At 41.8% G+C, this 26305-nt stretch overlaps 2 protein-coding genes and 1 long non-coding RNA gene across 7 annotated transcripts in view; all 3 read right to left on the bottom strand.

The window, feature by feature from the left end:
- Nucleotides 1–6320: 6320 nt before the first annotated feature.
- rab21 (RAB21, member RAS oncogene family) lies at nt 6321–18019 on the bottom strand. The gene is made up of 7 exons (XM_064342390.1): nt 17640–18019; nt 10972–11031; nt 9755–9862; nt 9418–9481; nt 8258–8312; nt 7896–7984; nt 6321–7437 (listed from the first exon to the last, which is right to left on the bottom strand). Exons 1-7 carry the CDS (start codon nt 17781–17783, stop codon nt 7295–7297), a joined length of 663 nt encoding a protein of 220 aa, XP_064198460.1. The 5' UTR covers nt 17784–18019; the 3' UTR covers nt 6321–7294.
- A 645-nt stretch (nt 18020–18664) lies between these two features.
- Nucleotides 18665–22097, bottom strand: LOC135258800 (uncharacterized). Its single transcript, XR_010331097.1, has 4 exons — nt 21887–22097; nt 21409–21503; nt 21196–21276; nt 18665–19871 (listed from the first exon to the last, which is right to left on the bottom strand). It is a non-coding gene; the product is annotated as an uncharacterized LOC135258800 (long non-coding RNA).
- An 877-nt stretch (nt 22098–22974) lies between these two features.
- The window catches only part of LOC135258795 (transmembrane protein 19-like), a 33079-nt gene continuing 29748 nt past the window's right edge, over nt 22975–26305 (bottom strand). For all 5 annotated transcript variants that reach the window (XM_064342380.1, XM_064342381.1, XM_064342385.1 and 2 more), the window contains 2 exons: nt 24677–24886; nt 22975–24487 (listed from right to left, as the gene is read on the bottom strand). In XM_064342380.1, coding sequence (XP_064198450.1) covers nt 24324–24487; nt 24677–24886 — 374 coding nt within the window. In that variant the 3' untranslated portion in view covers nt 22975–24323. The remainder of the gene's footprint in view (nt 24488–24676; nt 24887–26305) is intronic.

Here is a 26305-nt window from a genome sequence, read left to right as displayed (position 1 = left end):
CCCTAGTGACGCCTCTGCCCCCAACCGTCCCCCCATTCCACCGCTGCCCCCCCTCACGCAATCCCCAAGAGCCACTGTGTGTGGCACAATATCCGCTGTCCCAGTCTTTTATCTTCAGTGACAGTAAGAAGGAAGCACTCACAGCTGTGACTCACCGGCGTCCTTCACCTAACAGATCGGACGCCGTCGCTGAAATTTACACAGGGGTCGGTTACGTAGGGGTCCTCAGCAGGAGCCAAAGGGCGAGCGAGGAAGCACGGGCGAGCGAGCCGTTGCCAGGCCTCCCGTTGTATCCAAAATGAATCCCAGGACCCACCCGCTAAGACTTACCCCACCCAGCACTTAATCCTCATATCAATGCACGAGCCGGAGATAAGAATTTTGGCAAGATGATAACTGCCATGTGTTTTCTAATTTGACTGAACAGTAAGGCATGGGGGGGGGGCACATAAAGAATTGTGACAAACACAAAGATAGCTGTTGTACAGTAAAATAAATAAATAACTAAATAAATAAAAAATGAATTAAGGGAATGCTTATGAAAAGTATATCTACCCATTCACCGTCTCCTGGTCAACTTCAAACTGGAAGGCCAGTCACACATTGCCAGAGAAGAATTCATACATAGAAGACATACATATGGCTGTTTTTAATCATTAAGCCTTCATCATCATCATCATCTTCCCTGTGTTATCAAAGCTGTGGCCTGTGTTTATCAAAGCCTGTTACGAATATTCAGCCAAAAGAAAACTCTAGTTTACACAGTTTTGCTCAGTCGTCCGAGGGGAGGTGTTGTCGATGTAATGAGAGGCGAGATCAGCTGTCGGTGAGATTTGTTTAATCCTTTGGCTGAGCACTGAGCAACACTGATTCTCAGGGGAAAAAAAAAAAAAAATCTTCGATATTTTAAAAACTGCCCCACGCCATCTGCGTACACAAGACCCCAGCTTTACCCTGAACACCAGGGGTCACAAACCTGGCCGCACGGGATTTCGCTGAGACCGCCCTGACGTTGCTGCCGGGATGCGCACCGTAGATGTAGAACGAATAGACTGGTTCCATCTAATGTGCACTATGAGATACTTACTATAGCGCAAAATGAACAGAAGCATTGTCAAGCCTCTATGCATGGAACAGAATTGTATATCAAATGTAAGTGCGCACATATCGCTTGAGGATTCAAGATTCTTTCTAGGCCAATGGAGCTGTGTAGCAGTCGCATGCATGCAGATGTATAGAGTTAGTCTGGTCATTCTAACATCTGTAATTAATACAATCTTGGCAAAAAATATCCTGTCAGTATTGATGTTTACTTACAATCTGAGCTGTGCTCCCTTAGATATGTTGCAGTAATATTTTTACTTATGTAAAAATGCTTTCACCCTAAACTGTTTTAAGATGCAAATTGTAAGCTTTACATTAGCACTGGCATCAGTCAGTGCTGAAAAACACAAATGACACAGCTGAACTTTACTTCCAGGTGCTGTCAACCGGTTCAATGAGTTGACCAGTTTTATTATCCCATTCAGATGAATAGTGTGCTTCAGTCTGGGTAGGTACCATCCCCTCAAGCTTCAGTCATCAATAGTAAACTTTAATTAAAATTTGAAATAGATCTCAAATATTAGAGGGGCCTATAACTGGCCTTAAATTTCTGGTCAATGCCCTTAGCCACCTGGCATGTTAAACAGCCATATTAAAAGAAGGCTCTAGAGTGCCCTCTAATGGGGCAATGGGATATTACTTCAGTTGGTGACATTTAAAACATTTGATGAATAACCTTTGCCCCATATATGGAATGTTAAATAAAAATTAATGCCTTGGTTTGATTGTACTTACACCAATTTGTGGGAAGTGATCATTTGAAGAAGGCATCACTGCATATTCCTATAAAACAATGTCTGACATTCATAATGCATAACACCTGTGCGTGGTGCGATTTCACAGACCCAAAAAGGTGTGTGGTTGGTTGTTTCTGTAACTGATACACAAGGCGCACACACACTTATATATATATATATATATATATATATATATGAGTGAGCATTATTGTACTGTAGTTCTGACCCGTTTGTCTTTAATGGGGTACCCTGGAAAACTGGGACAGACCCAGCCCAGTAAATGTCATTTCGAATGTACGCAAAATGGTGTAAGGCTCCGTGATTCAAACGGCTTTGACATTTCATGCTCTCAGACAGCAGGAGGTAGAGAGGAGCCTGATTAATACACAGGGGCCTGCAAGAGATTGATTACGGCCTGTTTTTTTTATATATTTATACAGAGCGGGGAAAATTGGAGCAATTACTCTTTCTCCCGCATCAATTATCCATCACCTCCTCCGTGATATCCTCCAAACGTCCGACAGAGGACAGAGGCACTTTGGAATTCCAGTCATACGCAGTCAAACGTCTTTTTGTCTTCCCTCATTCAGATTTGTTTGGAATAAAGAAACAAAGATGGCCCTGCCCTCGTTACGGAAAAGGAAAGCATCCCACTTTGGGACAAAATGTGAAATTCAAACCATGAGGCACACAAATGTAATTAACTTTGGAAACAATTAGCCGTTTGTCTCAGCTTGTTTTTACACATGTACTGGTCCCATGTTGAACAAATTTCCAAATTGCACTCATTGAGTTAAATGAATAGCATCAATAATAATAACATTATTTGTAGCGGAGGTGTATATGCATATAAAATTTTAATAATAAACATGGTGAATGTCATTTATACCCTACAAGTAAGATTTTAAGGTTCGAAATTTTGTGGTGGAATTTTATCATGGTCAGTTAGTTGTTTAACACTTTTCTATGATGATGATGCTTGGGGAAAACATGTCCTTATGAAGAGATATGAAGTATCCATCAATCCATCAACAGAAGTGGTTACAACAGACAGGTATCATTTTACCCGGTGAGCATCATTTGGAAATATTTAAGCTGTATACCAGAATTCACCCACTGACATTGTTTGTGCAAACAGTTTGTATTTGCCTACCTTGGATCCGCACGTCTTGGCAATTTCTCAGAATGCTTTGACTGACAGGTGTTTCATCGTAGCCAGGTACAGTGCATCTGCAAGGAAAATTTTCATATCAGCTGCGAAGAATTTTCCTAGGAGAACCAATACGATATGTAAAGCGCAATCGTCTGTCCCATGTGATGACTTATCCAGTTGTTCATTTTCATTTTATGCAAAGCAGTTGTCTGAGGCACGTACAGTATTTCTGTCACAGCTGACCAGCAGATGAAAGAGAAAGAGATAAATAAATTACACTTTTGAGAGAATGTGTGTGTGTGCAACAAATTATGGTCAGCTATGTTAGATGTACCTGACGAAGACCTTTGAGGTCAAAACGTTGTACCATTAAATCACTTTGGGAGCAGAAAAAAAAACAGTGTGCGGATATACTCTCTCTTCTCACTAACAGTTTTTTTTAAAATCCTGCACCTGTTGGAATATTTTGAATGTGCGTGTATTCCCCCGGACTGCAGCTATGTTAGAGCCTCAGCCAACTCTCCATTCTTATGAAGTGAAACAAGACTGAAGTAAGAAGGACTTGCGATTCAGCAATAAATCAAGTGAATCAGACAATAGACTGACAATTTAGACAAACAAACATCAATCAATGTCAGCTCAACATCGACAGGGGATCATTTGTCAGCTGGGGAAAAGACAGCCTTCAGCAGTGGCTGGACACCAATCAAGATTTAAGTTGCATATTTAAAGAGTGGAAAAGTTATGAATACAATGCCCTTCAAAAGTATGGGAATGGTTGAGTTAAAATGAGTTAGTATCCGTCTTCAGTATCCTCTTCAGGAACTGACTCTAGAGCGCAGGTGTCAAACTCCAGTCCTGGAGGGTTGCAGTGTCTGCTGGGTTTTTTGGGGCGTTCATTGTTCAAGTGTTTCATTTAGGTCACTAATCAGCCACACGCCTTCTTCTCAAGGTCTTAATTGGCAGCTGATTGAAAGGAAACCGCAAAAACTCACAGACACGGTGGCCCCCCTTGGGATTCAGTTTGCCACCCCTGCCCGAGAGACTGCGCTGTGTGAAAATCCCAGGAGGGCGGCCATTTCTGAGATGGTGGCGGACATGTTGGGTCCAGCAACAGTCATACCATGGTCAAAGTTTCTTTTGATCACTTGTCTTGCCCATTCTTAATGTTTGGTCGAACAGCAACTAAACCTCTTCACCATGTCTGCATTGTTTTTTTGTTTTTTTTTTTTTTTTTTTTAATTATACAGAAACTGCTTTTAGCCCATGTGGTGACTTATCAGGGGCATGAACAAATTGAACACCGTCATGGTCTTGTGAAAAAAAAGGGTTCAGATATTTATTCTTTCCCGAAATGATCCTACAAACAATGAAGTCAGTTTGCAGACACTTCAGCGCCAGAGAAATAAACTATTCAATTCTTGCGCCGTCAGGGTCTGATTAAGGCTCCTTTGTTAATCGAGTTATTTATCTTTTCCTACAGGCAAAGCTAATTCTTCATACACCGAAGTAAGATAACTGTTACTGCACATTAATCATTCAAAAGTTCTTTCACAGCCATTGTGGATAAGAATTTTGATAAAACAGGCCCTGTTAAACTTTTAATTTATAGTTTTGCTATGGTGTAGTAGCACCATCTAGTGGAAGCTAGTGACTTTTCACGTAGTGTATCCTTTCATCTGAATTAATGAAGCCTCACGTTTGCGTCTGTTAAATAGTTTCCCTCGGTGACAGATGATTGTCCCTGGTATTGATCGTAGAGTCCTAGATTTAATTTAAATTTTCAGCCCGTTGTTATCCTTCTGGTGTTTATTTACTGCTAAATTGAATTTGAGAAAAATAAATGAAATCCGTCTGCACATTGCACTCGTTCACTCAAAGGCGTGCTTTTCATGGTGTGTACACTTTCTTCCTCTCACTGACTCCGCATTAGACGGATTAATTGTTTTTATAACAACTTTTCCACTCATCTGTGTAATTAGTCACTTCACTGAACCGTTTGAGTGCCTACCTGCAGGGACCCCAAACAACTGAACAAAAGACAAAAACAGAAAAACTATTTAAATACGAGAAACTGTTGGCCCAAATAACGTCTCCACATAACTGCTCCAGTCACTGATCACCTGTCAGAATTCAAAATATCTGCTGGCATTCACCAGTGATCAGTGTGAATCCTGCTCTTGATCTGATACTGATTTTCATTTTATTCGGTTTAACCTCAAAAGGTTTCCTGAACGATTACACCCCTTTCACTGTGCATTTTTTTCCAACCAGGGATTGTGAAGAGGATTGAAAAAGGATCACACTCACCTCTTATCCTTTCATAAATAGCCTGACATGCATGCCATTTGTCCAAGCTGAAGACGTGTCAACCATTGACATCCAGGCACAGCAGCAGTAGGAACTGCTCTTGGTAGAAAGGCAGATCTGCTCAACCCTGTTCCTGGAGATCTACCACCCTGTAGGTTTTCATTTCAATCAATCCTAATGTGGCACGCCTGATTCTACTAATTAGCAGCACAAGATACCCAAGCTGTTGAGTGAGGTGTGCTTTGTTAGGGCTGGAGTGAAAACCTACAGGACGGTAGATCTCCAGGATCAGGGATGGGCTGCCCTGCTCTGGCTGTTGAGTGAGGTGTGCTTTGTTAGGGGTGGAGTGAAAACCTACAGGACGATAGCTCTCCAGAACAGGGTTGCGCAGGCCTGCTCTAGCTGTTGAGTGAGGCGTTTTGTTAGGGTTGGAGTGAAAACCTACAGGACAATAGATCTCCAGGATCAGGGTTGAGCAGCTCTTATGTAGTGTCCTAATTGCTAATAATCAGTTCAGCTGTGGCTCGCAATGGGGAATTCAGAATGTGTTCCACCTGTAGCTATGACCAGCACTTTTCAGGTGGTCCACCTGTCAGGGACTCACTCTTGAAATGTGATTATATGCATTTGATGAAATCAACAGAGGCCTTCTGGGGCTTTTCCACCTTGTTCATTTGGAGTGTTTTTTTTCTGCATGCAGGTCAACCCTTTTTGACAGTAAATGGATCTGATCAATGGAAGCACTCACAAAGGCTCAACTCCATCTGGATTCATCTAGCTGACATTGGAAAGTTCCCATTTGTCCAACTTGCCTTCTCAGAACATTGAATCTAGTTTGAATCATTCCTTGTAGAGGGGATTACAACCTACCTAAAATGTTGGCTTTCATAACGAGTTATTACAGCAAAAGGGTTTTTAAAAGTCAATTGACCTTCTGTCCTGGTTTGTGGCATATGTTTGAGAGATGGAGTAAATACTGTGTTTTAAGAAAAGTAAAAATGCTATTGACACCTATGCATAGTAAATAATTATAATTGTTGAATTACAAAACATTTATGGTACTAGCAGTTAAAAAAAATTACAATTCCAAAAAGTGTGCTTTCACCGAGAACTGTTATTTTCATTTTACAATCATTAACAAGAAGACTAATGTACACTTTTCTACACCTGCGTATATTCCCCGAAGCTTGTAAAAGCAGATAAAATATTTAGTAAGTATTGTACAATGTATTTTTTTTGTTTTTGTTTTTTTTTTCTTTTCCATTTGCGTTTTTTTGCTGTTGTTTTGATTTATATACCGACTTGGCAAACAGGGAAAAGTACAGTATGCCAAAAGCATTCGTATTAATGGGCCAGTGCAAAAAAAAAAACTGCAAAAATAGTATCTGGCAAATTTAAAACAGAAGCTGGAGCTGTAGAACTTTCACAGTTTCCCAAGGACACAAAGGATTCAAACATGTGCACTGTTGATTTCCACAGAACATATACATAAGTTATTAAATAATAAAGATCTTCTCTCTTTTTTAAAGTAAAACATAATCAGGCCTTTTCCAGAATTCAACACAGCATGTGCATTACCAAAGTCAAAGAATAAAAAAAACAGGGGACGGGGGTGGGGGGGGGGGAGGGGGTAAATGTGGATTTAGGAGGTTGTGGGAACTCGCTCACTAAGCAAGCAGAGCTACACCAAACCGCTTTCCGCTGGTCGCCTCTGTCCTCGTGCCCCGCCTTCCTCTCCACGAGTCCCTTCAGTGTCATAAATGGGATTACTTGGGAATACTGCTGAGTGCATTATCATTATTCCATGGAGCAGGACGTGATAACTGAGTGGACTGGGGGCGAGTGTGGGGTGGGCGTGTGGGGGGGTGGGGGCAATGGCAGTCTGAGTAGAAGAGGGGTGCTGGAGAACAGGAAGGGCAGATTCCACAGTCCTGGTGGGGGGGGGGGGGTGTGTTGGGTTGGGTTGGGTGGGGGTGGGGCGGGCGGTTTCCTAGGCAGACGAGCAGCACCCCCCCGCCGCCGTGGCGGCCTGCGGCTCATCGTCGACGATCTGCACCCCCCGCCTGGACGCGCCCGATTGGCTGGCGCCGTTGCCCCTCGCCCGCTCGTCCGCCTGCGCCGTTTCCATCATTCCTGCGGAGTAATAATAAAAATAATCATTAATAATAATAATAATAATATAGGACGGAGTGTGGCACAGTGGGTAAGGAACTGGGCTTGTAACCGAAAGGTCCCGGGTTCGATTCCCGGGTAAGGACACTGCCGTTGTACCCTTGAGCAAGGTACTTAACCTGCATTGCTTCAGTATATATATCCAGCTGTATAAATGGATACAATGTAAAATGCTATGAAAAAAATTTGTGTAAGTCGCTCTGGATAAGAGCGTCTGCTAAATGCCTGTAATGTAATGTAATGTAATAATTACGTTTAAAAACACGGTTCAGGGTTCCGGAGCCCCTCGGCTCATCGTGGCACCCTGACCATCAGCTCACACCGAGTGCGAACACAACTGGCTTTCCCTGAGCCTCGACAGAGCTCATACGCTACATGAAGAGATCTCAGAACTCAACCGTTAAAAGAAGCCGACTCACTTTTACAGAGGTCCAGAAACATCTCTTCGATTCCTTTGTTTAATTTGGCCGACGTATGGTAGTGTTTCGCCCCAACGGACTCTGCGTACCTGTGGAGTAGAAATCCTCACTCATTCAGTGAACTGCGATACACTCCAGACAAGATGCAAAAAAAAAAAAATTAACCAAAGAATGACAAACTCCTCAATTGTGGCTTCAATTCAACACCTCTGTTCGAACACTGGAACCATTTTTAGTAAGAACTGAGAAGCACACTGTATTGTAAATATATACAAACAACGTGGCTGTATGCTGAGTTTCAAGGTGTTTCATATTCAAATATCTGCCATACAAAAGCACTAAATTAAGAAATTCATACATACTGTTCTGCTTCTTGCACTGAAACATTTCTATCCTTTTCCAGGTCTATTTTGTTACCTGTATAAAAATTTAAAAAATGAATTAGTAACATGAATACATACATTTGCCCTGATCATGCCAATTTGGCTAATTTGGCTGTGTCCCATTTCAAAAAGAAAATTATTCCATAAAATATAACACGTATTATTATCGATGATTAAAAATGTATAGTGGCTTAAAACCAAGGGAATATGACAGGACCATAATTGCTGTTCCAGTATGTAAGTTGATCTCCTTCCATCTGATCTGATCTGATCTGATATCCACCGAGAGTGAAAATATCAAAACGCAGTGAAAGGACTGAATGAAAGCATGGAAAGGGAACTCATTTCGACTGTGGAACTTCGCCAGCCGAACGCACCAAGTGACTCAGACTCAGCCAAATCCACAGCTTCTCGTTAGCAATAACTCGGCTCATGGATCTTTCACAACCTTTTTCTTTCCTGCATTTTTATCCTCCGCCCACGTCACACTGATAACGGCAACTTTTCAATTCACATTTTAAGATATTATCCAATTACTTTTGACTCAATTCAATGAGATTCCAAAGCTGACAGCAGATTTCAGGAAATCACATGATTCACAGGACTAAGAAAGGTTATTCAAACAGTAAACTTAAAAAAAAAAATTTTTTTTAAATCATATTTTAAGATCCCAAGAATAATCAAAATAACAAATGAAAGATCCTATATCAAGAGCAAGAAGAATAGGTGTTAATAAAATGCAGTTTTTTTGTTTTTTTTAGCCGTTACTGAAGGTCAGTTTCATCAAAGACAAACTCAGGAATGCAAGACGTGGTTCTTTCATGTGATGAGCCCGTATCAATCTTTCTCCGGACAGGAAGTAGCCCGCATCACTGATGGCATCTCTCTTAACATTTCCTCTTAAAATACAACAGAGCAGCTGATCTAATCCACGTTCTGAAAAACGAGGCTTGTCACTTGACTGCAGCACCCAGAGAACCAGCTCCCCCCCCCCCATCATGTGACTATCAGTGATTCAAGCACAGGGGGGAAATGGATGCATTATTTGTTTTAGTAAAGAAAGACACTTTTCAGTACTACATTATTATACTGTCAGTATTTTAATAATGGGATGCATTTGGGTAGAAGGAGGAACTTACCAACTATACATAAACATATCTCATTTCCCAACATTTTTCTTAATTCTTTCACCCAGTTTTTCACCTAAAAGGCAAAAAAACATACACAATTTAATGACCTAAACTGGAAAAAAACCACACAAACCAAATCAACTTTATAATTTAAACGTATCATTGCGGAAGACTATAAAAATATTAATTTCTCATTCCTGATTTTACCCGTGTTATAGTATGGAGTGAGATTAGCAGCAATATACTTTGCACATACAGCATACCGTAATTAGATAATAAACAGAGGCTTATGAAAAGGGAGCCTGTCATTCAGCACAGGTTCAGGGTTCGCTCTCATTTTTCCCACCTTCTGGAAGGAGTCCTCATCGGTGACATCATACACTAAAATGGCTCCGTTGGAGTCTCTGTAGTAGATGGGCCCCAGAGCGTGGAACCTCTCCTGCCCGGCCGTGTCCTGCACCGGCACAGAGACGGAGAACAGCGCCGGTTACCTCCGCGGGGGCTCCAACCAGAGCACAGCGGCGATTACATCATAATGTGGCTTTGCGTAATCCCTCCACACACGAAAAGCACCTAATTATGAAACATTAACGGCTTGTTACAAAATTCCGGGATTAAAATTGGGGAGGTTGGGACAAAAACCAGCATACGCAGAGAGCCCCCGCAGGGGCAAGGTTCAAAACCGCTGATTTAGAAAAGAGGGCAATCCTTGTCAAAGAGAGTGAGAATAAGTGTCAGGACTGAAACTACAGAATGGTTCATTCTTTGAGCAGCAGGTATATAAAACATAATTATTTTATGGGTCATGGATGGCACTTTCCATTGCAGGGTATTCCCTTTTGGAACAGTGACAATATGGAGTGCGCCACAGGCCCTGGAAATAGGAGGAAGGTGTTGCGCCTCGGGTCGCAACAGCGCCCCCTCTGGTGGCCTGAGGGCCTGCAGTCTGTGTGTGCTTGCTGCATGTATAAGTCCTCCAACATAATTACAGAGGCAAAAGCAACAGACCGCTTCACGTGGCATTGGATGATGCACACGGTCGTGTGTAGACTCTCCCAAAATGACAGAGGTGATGATCGGATCTGACTGAGCACCCAAATTAGGAGTGCTTTAAAAGAAATTACTAAAATCCGTCTAATTTAATTTTCAGGAGAATTGAATCCCACAAAAAAAAAAAAAAAAAAAACATTGACAACTTCCCATATTTGTTAATCTACCATCTGCTACAGGACGGTAAATGAATAAATAAATACACTTTTTTGGCCTCCGATTACATCTGCACTTAAGCAGTTACTCAGAACATCCTCGCACTGTACTGGTGACTGAACTCGACAAATCGTTAGGGCCCTTTCATTAAAAAATAAATTAATTAATAAAAAACTAAAAAACTGCTTCCACCACGTTACTGCCGGGGGGTTGGGTGGAGGTTACCGTGCCCATCACAAGACCCTCTGGAGCCCCGTTCCAAAATTCCCCAAGGAGCCCCAGTCCGTCCATTAACGGCCAGCTGCGGAACAGGCAGAATTAGGGATGACCCAGAGGCAGCGGCAGAAGAAAGCTCACCCATATTGCGAGATTCACTCTTTTGCCTCCGATGTTTAACTTCTTTGTAAGGAAGGATGCCTGTAAGGGACAAAAAAAAAAAATAGAGATAAGAATCACAGCTTGAAAACTGGTTTACCCTGCACTGGTTTACTTACACAGTGAAAAACTAGTTTATCCTACATTTATAACTGTAAATGGAGGCTATGGCTTTGATCTTCTGTGATAAAGATACCAGGGAAACAGACCACCAGAGATGCTATTTCTTCGGAAATTCAGTGAAACTGGTTGGATAAAGGACTAGCATGGATATAGTACTGGATGCAGTGATGAAACGTTTTCAACAATGTGCAAGAACTCCACATAATGCCATTATTTATTTTCCCTTTTCTTTTTAGCAAAACAAATAAGCTAACAAAAGGAATTTCAGCATGAAATTGGAGCACATCTCATGTCACCCTAACCACTATCTTGTGGCCTTGCACTCAGCGATTGGCTAAACAAGGTCACTGGAAGAAACGTTCTGTTCTTCAGCATGGAAGCAAGAAGAAAGGCTCTTTCTGCTGAGGAAAAATGTTTTCTGCTTGAATTTTGTGTGACATCCTGAAAATGAACAGTTAAACTGAGGCTGTAAAACAACCACAGTCCGCACTCTAAACATTTGAAATACATAACAGAACATAACAGGCCATTCAGTCCAATGGTCAAAATCATGCAAAATGAAGGAGACAGAGAATACAAGCGGCTGGTAACCGGGACAATTGGTTTGCGTGGATCGAAAAACCTTGAGGATTATTTTGTCAAGATCAGTATTTCCAAACACATTTCCCGTCCTCCATACCTGACGGCAACTTCACGTGCCACAGCCGTGTGCGTAGCTCACTTGCCCCCCCCCCCCCCCCCAGGTAAAAAAATCAAATGCCAGCGGTAGAGTTACTAAATCCACAGTACATCTCTTTAAGTGTCCCTTCGGCATAGGGTATGAGGGGGAAGACTAAACACGAGAAAAAACAAGAATCGGTGAACATAAGTCTTCTGTCAGAAACAATGATAAATCTCCTGTAGAGAGGCACTTTAATTCACTTAGGCGTGATGATGTGAGCTCACTCCATTTTAAGGGGATTAAAGTCGTAAAACCTTTACCAGGGGGGGAGACGGAGAAGAGTTGCTCCTTCGGCGATAAGCCTGGTGGACTCATTGTTTAAAACCTGAATTCTCTAACCAGTCCTTTTAGTGAGAATGTTGTTATAAAACTGCATAACATGTAGGCCTATGTGGGATTAGTAAGCACTTAGATTCATGCTTTGCTCTATGTAAATGTTATATATTTAAATTTTTCCTTCATATGTTGGAGTTCTTTATTTTTTATTTCATTATATTATTTCCCATATATATATATATATTTTTTATTTTTTTTATTTTTTACTTCCACATTATCTGACCCCAACATTTTGTTTGTGACACAATAATCACTGGCACTAAAGTTAAACAGGGGAAACCGACAAGAGCAATACTGTAAAACTGAATCATCCACTGTACATCTAATTAGGCTAAAATGTCAATGTTTTTCAGGCAGCCAATGTATGTCACATGATGGCTTATCCAAGTGCCTGATGTGTGGCCCGACCTCTTTAGTAGTTTTTAGCATGTTCAGCATACTGATGAAGGCTGTGGCTCTGCAATTCATGGAATAAATTGTAAGTTTGGGTTTTCTAGAGTGTGCTGTCCGGGTTTCTCTACAGGTCTGAGTGCGTCAAAAAAAGATTTTAATGCAAAGGAGTTGAGATTAAAAACTGCTACACAATAGCTGCCAAATCACAAAACAATCGAAGTAAAACTATTCTTTTACTATTCAAAAGTTCAGTTGGCAGGAACAGAACACTTGGCAATTCACTCTAAGTTCACAAAATACTGCAGCAATATCAAACTCAAAATCAAAATAAGGAGAGTTCATTTCGGGTTTCAAGTGGACTGTACTGGCACACGGCGTATAAGTTTGATCTAAGGGCAGATGTAGGATTGTATTGTGGTTCTTTATTTTCTGTGTTTAAAAATAAACAAGCATGTCTTTATTCAGTTTATAAGGAGAAAACGTAGTTTGTCCTATCTTGATGACAGTAATGTGATTAGAGTACCTTCTGTGCGTTGTTCCAGATTTTCTCTGTTTCACTATTCATTCTCCTCTCCGCTCTCTAGGATGTACTGAGACATCTGTGCTTCTGCGCATACTGCACAACCAGCCCATAACTGCATTTACAGACCACTACGCTAACGCGGCCCAGGGTACGCTAACACTGCCCAGATTACGCTAACACGACCCAGGGTACACTAACACGGCCCAGGGTACGCCAACACTGCCCAGATTACGCTAACACGACCCAGGGTACACTAACACGGCCCAGGGTACGCCAACACTGCCCAGGGTAAGATAACATGGCTCAGGGTACGCTAATGCGGCCCAGGGTACGCTAACAATGCCCAGGGTACGCTAACAATGCCCAGGGTACGCTAACAATGCCCAGGGTAAGCTAACACTGCCCAGGGTACGCTAACAATGCCCCTTAGCTAGCCCCCAATGCAAATATGCTGAGAGTTATTAGCAACTGTAGTTTCAGGAAACCGGTTGGTTAGGCCAATAAACCAATGGCCCGCTGCCCTGTCCCATTTTCGTGCGGACTCTTATCAGGTGGGTCTATCAGGGAATGTGCTTATCTGACTCAGACAGGCCAGCGGGACTGGCCAGAGGGTCTGTTTGGGGGAACCGCTCTCAGTGACGAAAGGTCCAGGGACAGGAACATGGGGCATTGTCCTCCGGCGTGCATAACCATTTCATAATGCAACATAAGAGGGAATAATTCAGCAGAAAATAAAGGACATTAAAAGCGTCTGAGAAGAATTAACAGTTTACAAGGCGAAGCCTTTCTGCCGAACAGAGAATCAGGGCATTTCCTTCCCTTGGCGAGCACTTCTGTTGAATTCTAACCAAATTGTTTTTGTTTTTTTTTTTTGTTTCCCTTTTCATTTCTGCTGTACTAATGTTTTCGCACAATAGGGAGATTTATTTGTCCAGAGAAACCCCGCTGTGACTCATCTTACCCCCCCCCCCCCAAAGCGGACCTGACCGAGAGAACACCACGCGCCTGTCTGCATTTGAATGTGTGCAGGGCCCAGAAGACACAAGTCACGTAACGGGAGACTCCCATTGGCCACAGCCATGGAAAACACAGCGCAGGCACAGGCCACACGACACCAACGGCACCTCCCCTGAGGAAAGTATTAGGGATAAAAACTGGAAGTATATCCTGCTAAAGGTGAAAATGTCCAAGTCACCAAACTGATGCAAACTCGTTAAGTTGCAGCAATTTATTGACTGTACTTACAGTAACTGCAACCACACTGTAGGAACCAAAGATGACAAATTTCTGCAAGCCACAATGACGCAATCATTAGCAGTAACAGATAAATAACGATAAGGATGAATACAAGGTAAAATATGGATGAATATTCGACATTCACTAGGCTATACAGTTTAGGTGTGTGGCTGGATATCTAAAGGTGAAAAGTGTATGAGCAGCTGTTGAGCAGAGCCCATCCAGCAGTCCATTGTGACATCATGTCACATGACTCTCAGTTCTACCTGCTCTTCATAGCTTTTTAAATCAAATTTTAAACCAAAATCCTGAGTACCAAAATGCCTGTCCTATGCATTCAGGCCTATATACTATCATTTTGACTTCTACTACTGTATTTTTTTCTCCTGTTTGTCAAGGTATCATTGCTGTAGTACCACTGTTTGCGGAGTACATCATGCTTATACACCAGTAATATGCTGTGACAGTGTTTTTGGTATGAGCAACCTAGCTGAGTACAAACGTTTCTGTCACATTAGGTCCACTTCTCCTAATAATGGGACAGACAATGCATCTATGCGCTTCCCCTTCCACTTTCAGCTGCAAATGCCCATTATTTCTACGAACAAAAAATTAATAAAAATCAATCTTCTATCTATTGGAGCAGTTTTAATTACAATCCTGGCACCACTTTCCGCACAGAAAAAAAGGCAGAAATGCAGACTTTGAGAACATAAACATTACTCTGAACAAAAGTTACTAGGCGTGCTATTAACAGGAGGCTTGGTAGATATTGAATGATAAATAATGTAACTCTGTGATTAAGAATGATCTAGGCTATATAACACAGAAAATGCAAGGCCTAACAGTTAGATCTCTACTGATACTAAAATCTGAATCTGTTCAGCCGCAACTCTGCAAATTGAGCTGAATAGATTGAGCGTGCACCTGCCACCTGCATATATTTTCTGTCTTTTAAAAATAACTCTGCTTCTTTAAAACAAAACTCCTCAGCTGCATCCACCGCTCTTCTACGTTTAACTGAAAACTCTTTGTTGCACTTTTTTTTTTTTTTTTAAGTCATGTGGGGCTGTTTTTCCAAAAACATCAAACTTCAAAACCTCTCACTGACCTCAGAGCAATTTGCTAGGCTCAAGGTTTAGATTTGAGTCAAATCCTCCACAAAATGGTGAACGGTAAACATCGCCACGTGATTCTAATTCCCCCACAAAAGCCATGTGGGAACAAACACATCTGGGAAAGAATTAAAAGCAGCCTGCTTCTAAGGGACAATGGTTAACAACAATTTAAGGAATGACGATATTACAAGATTTGTCCATAAGAGGACCTCAACGAAAAAGGAGGACCAGTGCATATCAAAATAGCCAAAACAGAAAAGGTGTCAGCTGCAACACACCCAAATCATTTTGCGATGAATTTTTCCCTTCAATGCGTATTCATGCAGGGGCCCTAAAAACTACAGTTTTGATGGTATTATATAGGCTATCCTAAGGCTGAGGCTCCTGGACAATAAAACATCCGAGTCTTTTTTGCAACCCACAGACCCAAGACCCCATAAATGTCCCCATAAATTAAAACCTGGCGTTACCGTCTGTCTGATGAGACCAAAATTGAGGTTTAGGGCCACACACTCCAGTGGTGAGCTCATGATCAGAAGACTGACTCTTATTTTGAAATGGATGTCCCACCTAGGGTGAAAATGTTGCTGGATGGATCGTCACTGTTATGCGGCTGTTTTGCATCTTCTGGTCCTGAGGTTCTTGTTGAGGTCAATGGAATTTTTAATTCATGCAAACGTATCTAGGATATTCTCGTTTATCGTGGTTTTTTGAAGGCTGCAAAAAATTGTCCCCAATATACTCCTGTGCCTGTCTGAGGATGCAACTAAAAAATTTTAAGCAGTCGGTGAGATTTTGGTCTCCAGGACACGATTATTCAAGATTATCCGAAAATAGGCCTGGATTCAAAAACACCATAGCTATCCTTTAAGTGCCTAACTCACCTAAGCTTGTCCACAAGCTAGCTCCACAAAAGTAGCTAGTAAGACAGTTCAGTAAAATGTTTAGTGTAATATTATTACATTATAACATAAATGTTCTTTAGAGCTAGCATTTTTAAATATATCACATTACGACAACGGCCATAACTGGCGAGTAATATAAGTAATTTTACACATATTTTACCAATTTCCTGAAATGATCACGACAATCCCTTGACGCAGTCGTATGCGTTAGCCAAGTGGCCTTTTGCTCCAGTGAGGTAGACAGATGAAGCGTGTCATTTCCTGTCTATCAGCAGCTTACCTTTACCTTGTTACCTTGCTAAACATTTTTTTAAAAACATGCGTAGGGCTTTGGTAATGTAATGGTATGACAAATAAACACAGCACTGCCACAATACGTTCTTTACATTACTTTGTGTTCTGTCTGGCACATTTGATTGTAGTAAGATCGCTAACATGGCAAGCAAAACATGCTACATGTGAGTAGACATATTGGGTTTTACAGGTTAACGGTAAATATCGATCCAGCACTCATACGCATATGCACTCAGTGCGATAACTAGCCATACATTCACAACCAACACCGGCTAGTCGACCACCTTCCGCCAGTCGAAGAGGAAAAAGACAGACGTCTGAAAACCATAGTCTGTGATGAAAACTAATGAACCGTTTGCACCTGGAAGTAAACCCAGTACATACCCAAAGATGGTAGCGGAAACAGAAAAAATATATTGATAAACTGAAGTGAAGAACGATGTCCACTAGTCTACTGTATTCCGTTCGAGACACTAATGGCATCAAGGCATTACAAAGCAATTATTCCAGAAATATGATTAATTCGGTTTGGGAGTAAAATGGCTAAATTATGACATGAAAAATCCGCCGATTCCCACTGAAATCAGAATTCCACCGCCCTGTATTTTGTTTGTTGGTATGGACAGAAAATCCAACCGCTTGCATCTTTCGTTGTCCCTTCCCTGTCAGATCTAACATAGCTAGCTAGTACTATCTAGCTACACCCAAATGAGCCGTGCGCGCTGACTCAGCACACCATACTAGCTAGCTAGCGTTAGACTAGTCATTTTAAACTGGACGTCTCGCTGTTTGGCACGCGAGCTAACCTTAGCCGTCATAGCAAGTACCAAATTAACGCCACGGTAGATAGCTGCATACACCACGGTACTTGAGTATCATTTCCCTGGCATGCAACAGTCATAATATCTGACTGTGTGTTGTAGCACAGGGTTCGCCCTTGTTATAAACAACTTGTTTAACCCTCTCTTCTCTGTAAGAAGGACAAATACAACAGTACAAACCTGCAGTGTGGTGATATGTTTGTCGTTGAATTTGTTTTCGCAATATCGCAGGACAAGTGACGTTTTCCCAACACAGCCCTCGCCCAACAAAACCACCTTGAAAGAAAAGGTTTTGCTACCGCCTCCCGCTCCACTGGCCGCCATCGCGAAATCCGTCCTCAGGAACAAACGTAGCCCGCTAGAATTGTAGCATGCAGGTCATATAAGTTAATGCAATTGATAAAATTGATGTATGCGAAGACAAATCAGGGAAAGTAATCCCTCCGAACGACGTCAATAATACGACTCGGACAGCTGGCTGACAATATTCTCACTGACTCTTTCTCGCCGTCTAATGGCGTCTCCTCTTCAACGTCACGCTCCTACAGTGATCATGTGAACTGGGGGCAGATTTAGAAAGTGTTGTTTTTCTCCTTGCCCAAATTCGTATTCGTATCCGATTGGTGTAGCTACCGTAACACGTCTACTCCAATAATTGTCAAGCGCGAGGTGGAAGCGAGGAGAAAAGATACCATTTCAATGAAAGAGGCGTGGGCTCAGTATACAATATAAAAATGCACATATGATCAAATGATACGATATTAATCCAATAACATCAACAAGCCAGGTAGTATTATAACTGAAGGAATCGTACTGTTTATCTTCCTGTCCCTCTTCCTGCACAAAAGTAGGCTGTCACAAATATATCATATTCAGTGGGGAATCATTGTCATAATAATACCATTATTGTCATAATAACACTTCATTATGCAACGATATACCAAATTACGTAGAATGATAGCAAAGTTCAATGCACAAAATGTCAGTGTTATGTGAAACAACCACGGATTCAATATGTCATTCCCAAATACAAATACCGTTAGGTAAATTCTTGGTTGTTGGCTGCTTAAACTACCGGCAAGGTCAAGATTTCAAGGTCAGGTTATGATTTCTAAAGACACGGCATTTTTCGCGGTAATGTCCATGAAATTCACTGCACCACAAAGAAACGCCAAAAGCATAAACAAAACAAAGGTTCTCTGAACTATGTGTAATTTAAATTTTATTTATTAAGGGAAAAATAAACATGAATAACACATTTTTATGTATCTGCAGATGATAATACCAAGAGATGTCTTATTTAGGTTAGCATAGTATATGTTGGCCTACATTGACATTTATTCTCCAGGGAATTTGTCATTAGGGGGCCAAGCACCAAGGGTGCATAGGACCCCTATTGTTTCATCATCATCATCATCATCATCATCGTATTTTTATTCTTCTGCCTCTTACTAAATTCTCACCCCTTTCCCAAAAATTTTGGCAGGCAAGATTGATATGACGGCCAATTAATTAAGTATGACACCCACGCACCTGCATGCAGAAATTTGATTTGCATAAAGGGATGCATAAAGAAAAATAAACATGACAAACTTTTTTGTTAAGTTCAGAGTGTGCAAAAGGGGAAACATAGCTAACACATAAGCAGCAAGTTCACTTGGAAGCAGCCTTCAGTAGTACACATCGGTATTCTAAACATATGCTCCCTCTCTATATATATATACACATGTAATTCAGTTTTACACACCATGTAAATCATGGTTCATTATAATCTTCAAATACTGTGGTCTGTATCAATCAACATTTGTCCATAACTTTGATTTAAGAGTAAACGCAAGTGTTACCCACTTTCGTCATAAATTCAGTAAGTTGGTCTTAGTGATTGCTGTCCTTGCCAAATGAATAAAATACTGCTTTTAATTTTTGGTCAAGTTTAGGACAGATGCTGCTTGAATCCTAGCCTCTGTTTGAGATTATGGAGATCAGAGCTCACTGATAAGTTCAGTCCTTCATTCTCCATGGTGTATGGGCCCAAATTATAGTTTATTTAAGACAGCACATCAAGACATCAACTCTTAACCTGTCACTAATTACTACATCATGGCATCCCCGGGTCTTCTTTAGAACTTGATACACAGAAGCATAAATCACCTAATGAAATCTGATATGTTTTCTTATTCTGAGGGACCAGAGATCAGTTATGACCACACAAGTATATTTATTACATTATACAATAGAGCATTATAATTCAGGCCCAGCTGTCTCTCAGACCGCAAGCCCCTTTGTCCAGCCAGAACAACGCAGGAAAATGCAGACAGTTGAAGAAGCCGGCCTTCTACCCACACATTTACTTATGAGGGAGCATTTTCCTTATCTTCTGTACTAAACGCTGGTACCTGAAATTCTGACTGCCTGTAAAAAAAAAAGTTCAGTTCAGTATCCTATCAATATTATACAGAAGTGCATCTAAAAAAAACCTATGAGAGCAATGGTAGCGCATAAGAATGAAGGTATGAGGTAAGTATCTGGGAGCAGATGTGTTTGAGTTATTAACATAAGCAAGACTGACACTGTGTTTGTCTATTATACAATGTTAGGAATGTGGTGCTTCTAAATAATATTAATAATAATAAGCTGGGCAGCTCATCCTATTAAGGCTCTGTTCTAGCGTGTAGATTGGCCCTACAGGCTGGCATCCAATCCACCTAGGCGGCTGGCAACCTTGTGGGCAGTGTTGCAAAGTAACAAAGCAGAAATACATTTTTTCATTTCTGCCAAAGGAATTTTCTTTCATCTACTTTTACCCTCACTCTACTGGTTTTTTTTTTTTTTCTTCAAAAAAGTTCATGCCTTTTTACGCCAAAACATTTTTTCCAGTGTCCCATCATCATTCCTTGTTACATTTGGAAATTCGTGCAAAACTTGCAAATGCCAGATCTAAATCCTAACGAATCGCGAGTACTGTAAGTCAGTGCACTATTCTTTTCTTTCATCAAAAAATTGTTTTGATTTATACAAAAAAAGAAAGAGAAAACAGGATGCCAAACAAGAGCACAGACAACCCCCGAGGCAGCCCACTCAAGGGCACAGAATTCCGGACTCTGAACAGGATTGGGTGGGCTGCCATTCCTCTGTTATTGCGTAAATGTGTAGCCTCAGTATGGACACATGTAAATCATTTTAGCCAGCAGAAACAAAGAAGTGTTATATCTTAGAGACGTAGACCGTATATTGAAACTTAAGGCATTAAAAACCCAATATCAAAATATCTTGAGAAACCTCCTCGCTGTTCGTATAACCATTTTACAGTATTTGCTTCATTAAAAAAATTTTTTTATTTTTTTTAAACATGTATTGCAAAGCTGACAAATTTGTTATTTTGATATATTTGGGGGGAATTATATTTATTTATTTGCTTGGCAGGTTCACTTACCCAGAGTATTGCTTTTTTATATCTATTCAGGAACTCACATAAACGACCATCTTGACACACAGTAGAATAAATATCAGCACAGTTCATATTAAGTGGAGTACCATTATGCCAATAGGCAGAGCAGCAAAATTCAAGCCAGCTCTACGCTTTAACTCTGGTTACAAGCCTAATTTCCAAACAACAACAAACTACCGGACAACATGCAGTACATGTATTCTGCCTGTCAGCACTCATATGTGATAAATTGACACACATTTAGTTTGTCGGATTAGGAATTAAATGATAAGAGTGACTGTAACTCACGCGTCTTTAGCAGCTCTCGTCCTCATTAGCCGTTGTGTGCATGGGGAGAGCAGGCTGTCTGTGGGGCTTCTAACGGTTGTCCTGCGCATAAAAGGAACATACGTTTGGCCGACCAGAAATTATAGGCTGATGCTAAAACAGGGTTTAAGATGTTGTTTTTAAGACTGCACTCAGTGTACTCTACCATTCATTTTCAGTCCACTCCCTACTTACTTTTCTTTTACATATTTTCTCTTTGTTAAGCTTGGAGTCGCCGAAAGTTGGTTGACCTGGGCAGCGTTCTGCAGTGTTTTTCCAGAACTCATCTTCTGTGAATAGACAGAAAAGATCATTCATTCAGCAGAACTTAAATCAATGATCGCAATAGCTACAGCAATGCACGTTGTGGCTTGAACATAACATTACGGATACATACGTACTTAAACATTATGTAACAACTTAATACGCAGCGAAATGTTAAGTAAACTCTTGGACTCATTTCACCGTGTAGTTTGCTTCCATACAAGTGTAAAAATCGTAAACACCAATGTTAACATACAGCTAGTCACAGGTAACATTACTGCGTAGCAAGGTTGTCATGCAGTCACAAACTCTGGCCAACAAGTGGCAAGATAACAGAAAAATACAGAAAGACAACAGCTAATCTGTTTGACTCACAACAAAACGCAGGGTTTGAAATATGGAGTCATACCTTAATTTGGTCGTCAGTTGTAACACTGTCACGTTGAGGTGTGTGCACTGTAGACTACTCTGCACAGAATTAGCCGCGTCGCTCAGTACGAATAATGTTAGTAGGTGGTGCCAGGCAGGTGACGTTTTTCAAATATGAATTTTAGGTTCGTTGTTTTCACTGCGCAACGAAACAAATCTGCCCGAGTTGACTGCATTTTTTAGATTCCTTTGGAAAACTTGTTATTCCAGTAACCGTGCAAGGCAAATTCTTTTGTTCTTTCAAATGTAAATAATCTTTTAAATAACGCCTTTTAATTTTGAAACGCCACAAACGTAAACAAATCAGGGCAGGCTGTAGATTACCTGTGCTATGTGTCAACGCATCGTAGCATACGTTTGGGTTTCTCGTGCATGCATACACAAAATGAAATAGTTCTTAACCCACGTTCAGTTACATTAGCAATATAAAGTGTATAAGTAGTGCAGTAGATGCATAATAGCATACCGTCGATCCAGGTTTACAGTTCACAGTTAACTCTTCTGGACCTCTTTTCAAAGGACAGGTGGGACAGTAAAACCACTCCCTGTTAATATTCTACCATGGGAAATTAGTGTCCTTTGTGCAGGAGCTGTTCATGTTTCCTAAGATGTCAAGTTTCAATGTCGCGCATGGGGTAATATCCAAAATAAAGGAAACACCAAAATAGGGTTAATAGGGTCCTAATATGGTGCTGGGCCACCACAACCCAGGAACTGCAATGCCCACCACTCTAATCTCCCATTAGTGTTAAGGATTGGGTGCCTGGGCATGGTATACCTTTTTCATGGTCACCAAACCATTCAGGTGACCACTTGTGCCATGCAGCTGCAAATATTGTCATCCTGGAAGAGACCACTTTCACCTAGACAGAAACATTTCACCATGACATGAAGGTGGTCAAATGGTATTATATTTATTTCCATTTAGCTTGCCCCAGTGGACCACTGCCTGTGTTCTTTACACCACTTTATTCACAAATGACCATTTTTCTGATGTAATAAGAATAGAATTTTCCTTTGTAATTTTGCAAAAAGTTTCAACATATGAAGTTCCATGCCAACATCAGGTACAGAGGGGTTTTACGCAGTATTTTATTAACACTGAAAATGCAGAATATGAAATCACTTGTGCCGGTCACATATTAACTTAAAGCCCAAACACATTCATTTCATGACTCAGTGCTTGTTTGAGAGGCTGAAACAATACTGAAGAAGAAGAGCTCCTTTTCTTAATTAGCCACACACTGTACATTAATCTATTTTACATAAAACTTTCCAGCTCGTTTAAGGAGTGGTCCGGTGAGACTTGCGGTTAATGAGATGGTGTTTTCGTCTTTTTAAAAAATAAAAAATGGCAGAAGATATGGGCCCTTGAGGCAAATCCATTCTTCTTGATGAGAAGGACCTGTGTGCCAAATCAAGGTTAACTGGGACGTGGAGGCTGAAGTGATTTGGTTCTTACAGCTCCACCATGTGGTCAAATGGGAACATATTCATAAGTCCGGCAATTTCCACTCGTCATTACACTGCTGAGAGCGTCACATTGTGCATTTGAAAGAAACAAAGAGAGAGTTACAGTATACAGCTCATTGCAATTAAGACATTAAAGACATCAAATGACATCACATACGTATCACTGGAATTACACTTTCACACAAATATGCACAAACCATGATTAGCAGGTCTGGGCATGACATAACCCCAGTACCATAGACGTGGAAACTAGAGTTCCTGCAGGTACGGCAGCACCCTCACCTGGAAAAGAGACTGATGCCTGTGTATAAATATGCTCTTCAGTATAAATCTTCCAACTGGCTGTGCAAGCTTGGTATATCAAACTGAACACTTAACTCTGGAGTATGTCACTACATTTATTGGCTTTTTACAGAATCATTAAAATTAGATTTTACATACAGTTATTTCAGAGGTTGGATGGTCAAAAAATGGTCACTTTTTTAAATTCTTTTTTTTAAGAGAGTCTCATGAGCGAGCCATTGCGAACATGAATCTTATATTTTTTGGAAATTTGAAAAATTATACCAGGCTTTAAGTTTCAGAATCACTAACTGTGCTTCTCAATGCTCTGCTGTGCCACCCTCACCCAGCACAAGGAGATCTGCAGCTGCAGTGTGGGCATGGGCCACACATTACCACAGGAGGGCTCGAGTCGAATCGCTCACCGACAGAAACCAGTAAACAGAGGACAACCGACGCGTCACTAAGCTAAAAGAGCTGGAGCAGCTGGTGGTTGCTGTGGTAACCCAGGGAACTTCGGCCTACTCCTACAGTACGTCTGCCTCATCCCTGGGTGGCTCAAAGCCAATTTTGTCCACCGCTGCAGACTGCCAATCGTAGTCGGCTGACACAGGCAAGGCAATGTGATGAGTCATCCGCAGGCCTTCCAGTTCAGGTCCGTTTCACTGCCCAGGCCAGAGGCCCCAAGCCAGTCCAGGCAGCACCAAAGCGATTATGATGGAGGAGAACAGATTGACGGCGTTGTTGTCCAGGATTGGTTTCCCACATATCCACTTAGCCGTCTTTGACTCACAGTTCACAACCTTCCCGATGCTTTCATCATAACCTGGAAGGAAACAGAAGAACACACGTTCACCATGTCCGCCTGAAAAATCGAACCGAATACATACAAGCCTATACTGTACATTGAAAGAGCACTTGAGAGTACTTTGCTCAAGGCTAGAAGGGAACTTTAACCCTCCTATTCAGCACTACATCCCTGCGAGTGCAAGCTTTAAATCCAAAATATCAGCACCTGAGTACTGCATGATGGCCCCGAGAACAGAGTCCAGCATTGACCCCAGTAGGCCAGCCATGCCCCCGTACACCACGATTGGCCACTGGGGAGCCGCCAGGCTCAGGTCCTTCACGAATAAGAGCTGGGTGATGAAGTAAGCCACGCCCACGGTCACCCCGCCCAGCAGGCTGGCCACAAGGCCCACCGGCGTGACCCCCCCATTTGTGCCTGTGAGAGGGAAAAAAAAAAAGAAGCAGCCATCAAAGCCCGGTTAAACTCGCCAGCAAAGCACTTCGCCTGAGAGGCAACAGCCTGCGTACTGTCTGTGGTTCCAAACAGCAATGTGACTGACTGATGTGACTGATCCGTGTTCCGGATATTTCACCAGTTTTCTTCAAAATGGCCTCCCCAGACTGCAGGATATCAGCCTGATAATGAGTCGGTTTTATCCAGAGTAGGACTCCAGATATGCCATCTGGGACGACTCATGCTCCCCGCACAACCCCCCGACAGAAAGACTATCACGACAAAACACCCCCCCCCCCCCATTGCTCCCCTAGTGCCCGTAAAGAATTCAGAGACTTTGAGCCTTCCTCTATATTACAAAAATACTTTTATGCAAACACATACTGGAAGGAAGAGGACATTACTCCTGTCCTGTTTGCTGCAGAACTGGCAACCTTAACTTCACGTTTATCAGAAGGAAAAACATGTTTAAGTGTGAAAGCTCAAATACTGATGGTTTAATTTGGTAGTTCAGCATAACAGTGCACTAAAATAAAAGTTTATATAGCGCATTTTCCAGCAACATCTGCCACGTCTGCAAATTTGATGAACAGAACTATTGTTATGTGGATATGAAGGAGTTCAGCTCATCTAAATTCACGCACACCAGACTACAAAACATGGCACGGGAGAGAAGCAGAGCAACGAGCCGAGTGGGCGGGGTCTTCATGGAGCAGGAATGCACAAGTGACCAATCAGAGCGACAGTCTCTACTCCTGATCCAATAGCCCTCCTGCAGCCCAGCCGCACAAACATACCGGCTCAGCCAGCAGATAGCTGTGCTCGGACACACTCACCGCACAGAACATTCTTTAACATGTTACCACGGCAAATTACTGCAACGGGATACGAGCCAACTTTCGGACCAAACAGCCAGCACTTTTTATCTATTGTTTTTTCCTTTTGAAATGGTGGAATCTCTCACAGAGTCTTTTTTGGAAAACTGTCTGGAGGAAGGAAACAGGAGGATCGACTGAACTCCCATGGATGGGATACAGGAAAAGCAAATGTAAACCCCGTGCAGACTTGTGCATTCAGAAAGGGAACCATCAGTTCAGGTTCAAATTCGACCCCGTTTAGTATGCCAAATACCAGTGGAGCAGCTGAAAGCCTGATAGACTAATATAAATATGAATATAAATGAATTTAAAACTGCGCCGGACCAATCAGAAGGCCCCACCCTCACCCCCACCCCCCCAGCTGGTGAAACAGAACAGGCCATACCTGCAGGACCCACCTGCCAGGTCTAAAACCGAGTCGGACCAATCAGGAGCCTCGCCCCCCCCCCCCCGGCAGGTGAGACGGAACAGGCCCTACCTGCAGGGCCCACCTGCCAGGTCAAAAACCGAGTCGGACCAATCA

Source organism: Anguilla rostrata, chromosome 7, assembly GCF_018555375.3.
Source record: "Anguilla rostrata isolate EN2019 chromosome 7, ASM1855537v3, whole genome shotgun sequence".
Lineage (NCBI taxonomy): Eukaryota > Metazoa > Chordata > Actinopteri > Anguilliformes > Anguillidae > Anguilla > Anguilla rostrata.
The sequence above is the reverse complement of the archived record's forward strand: the minus strand, read 5'-3'. Positions and strand labels throughout refer to the sequence as shown.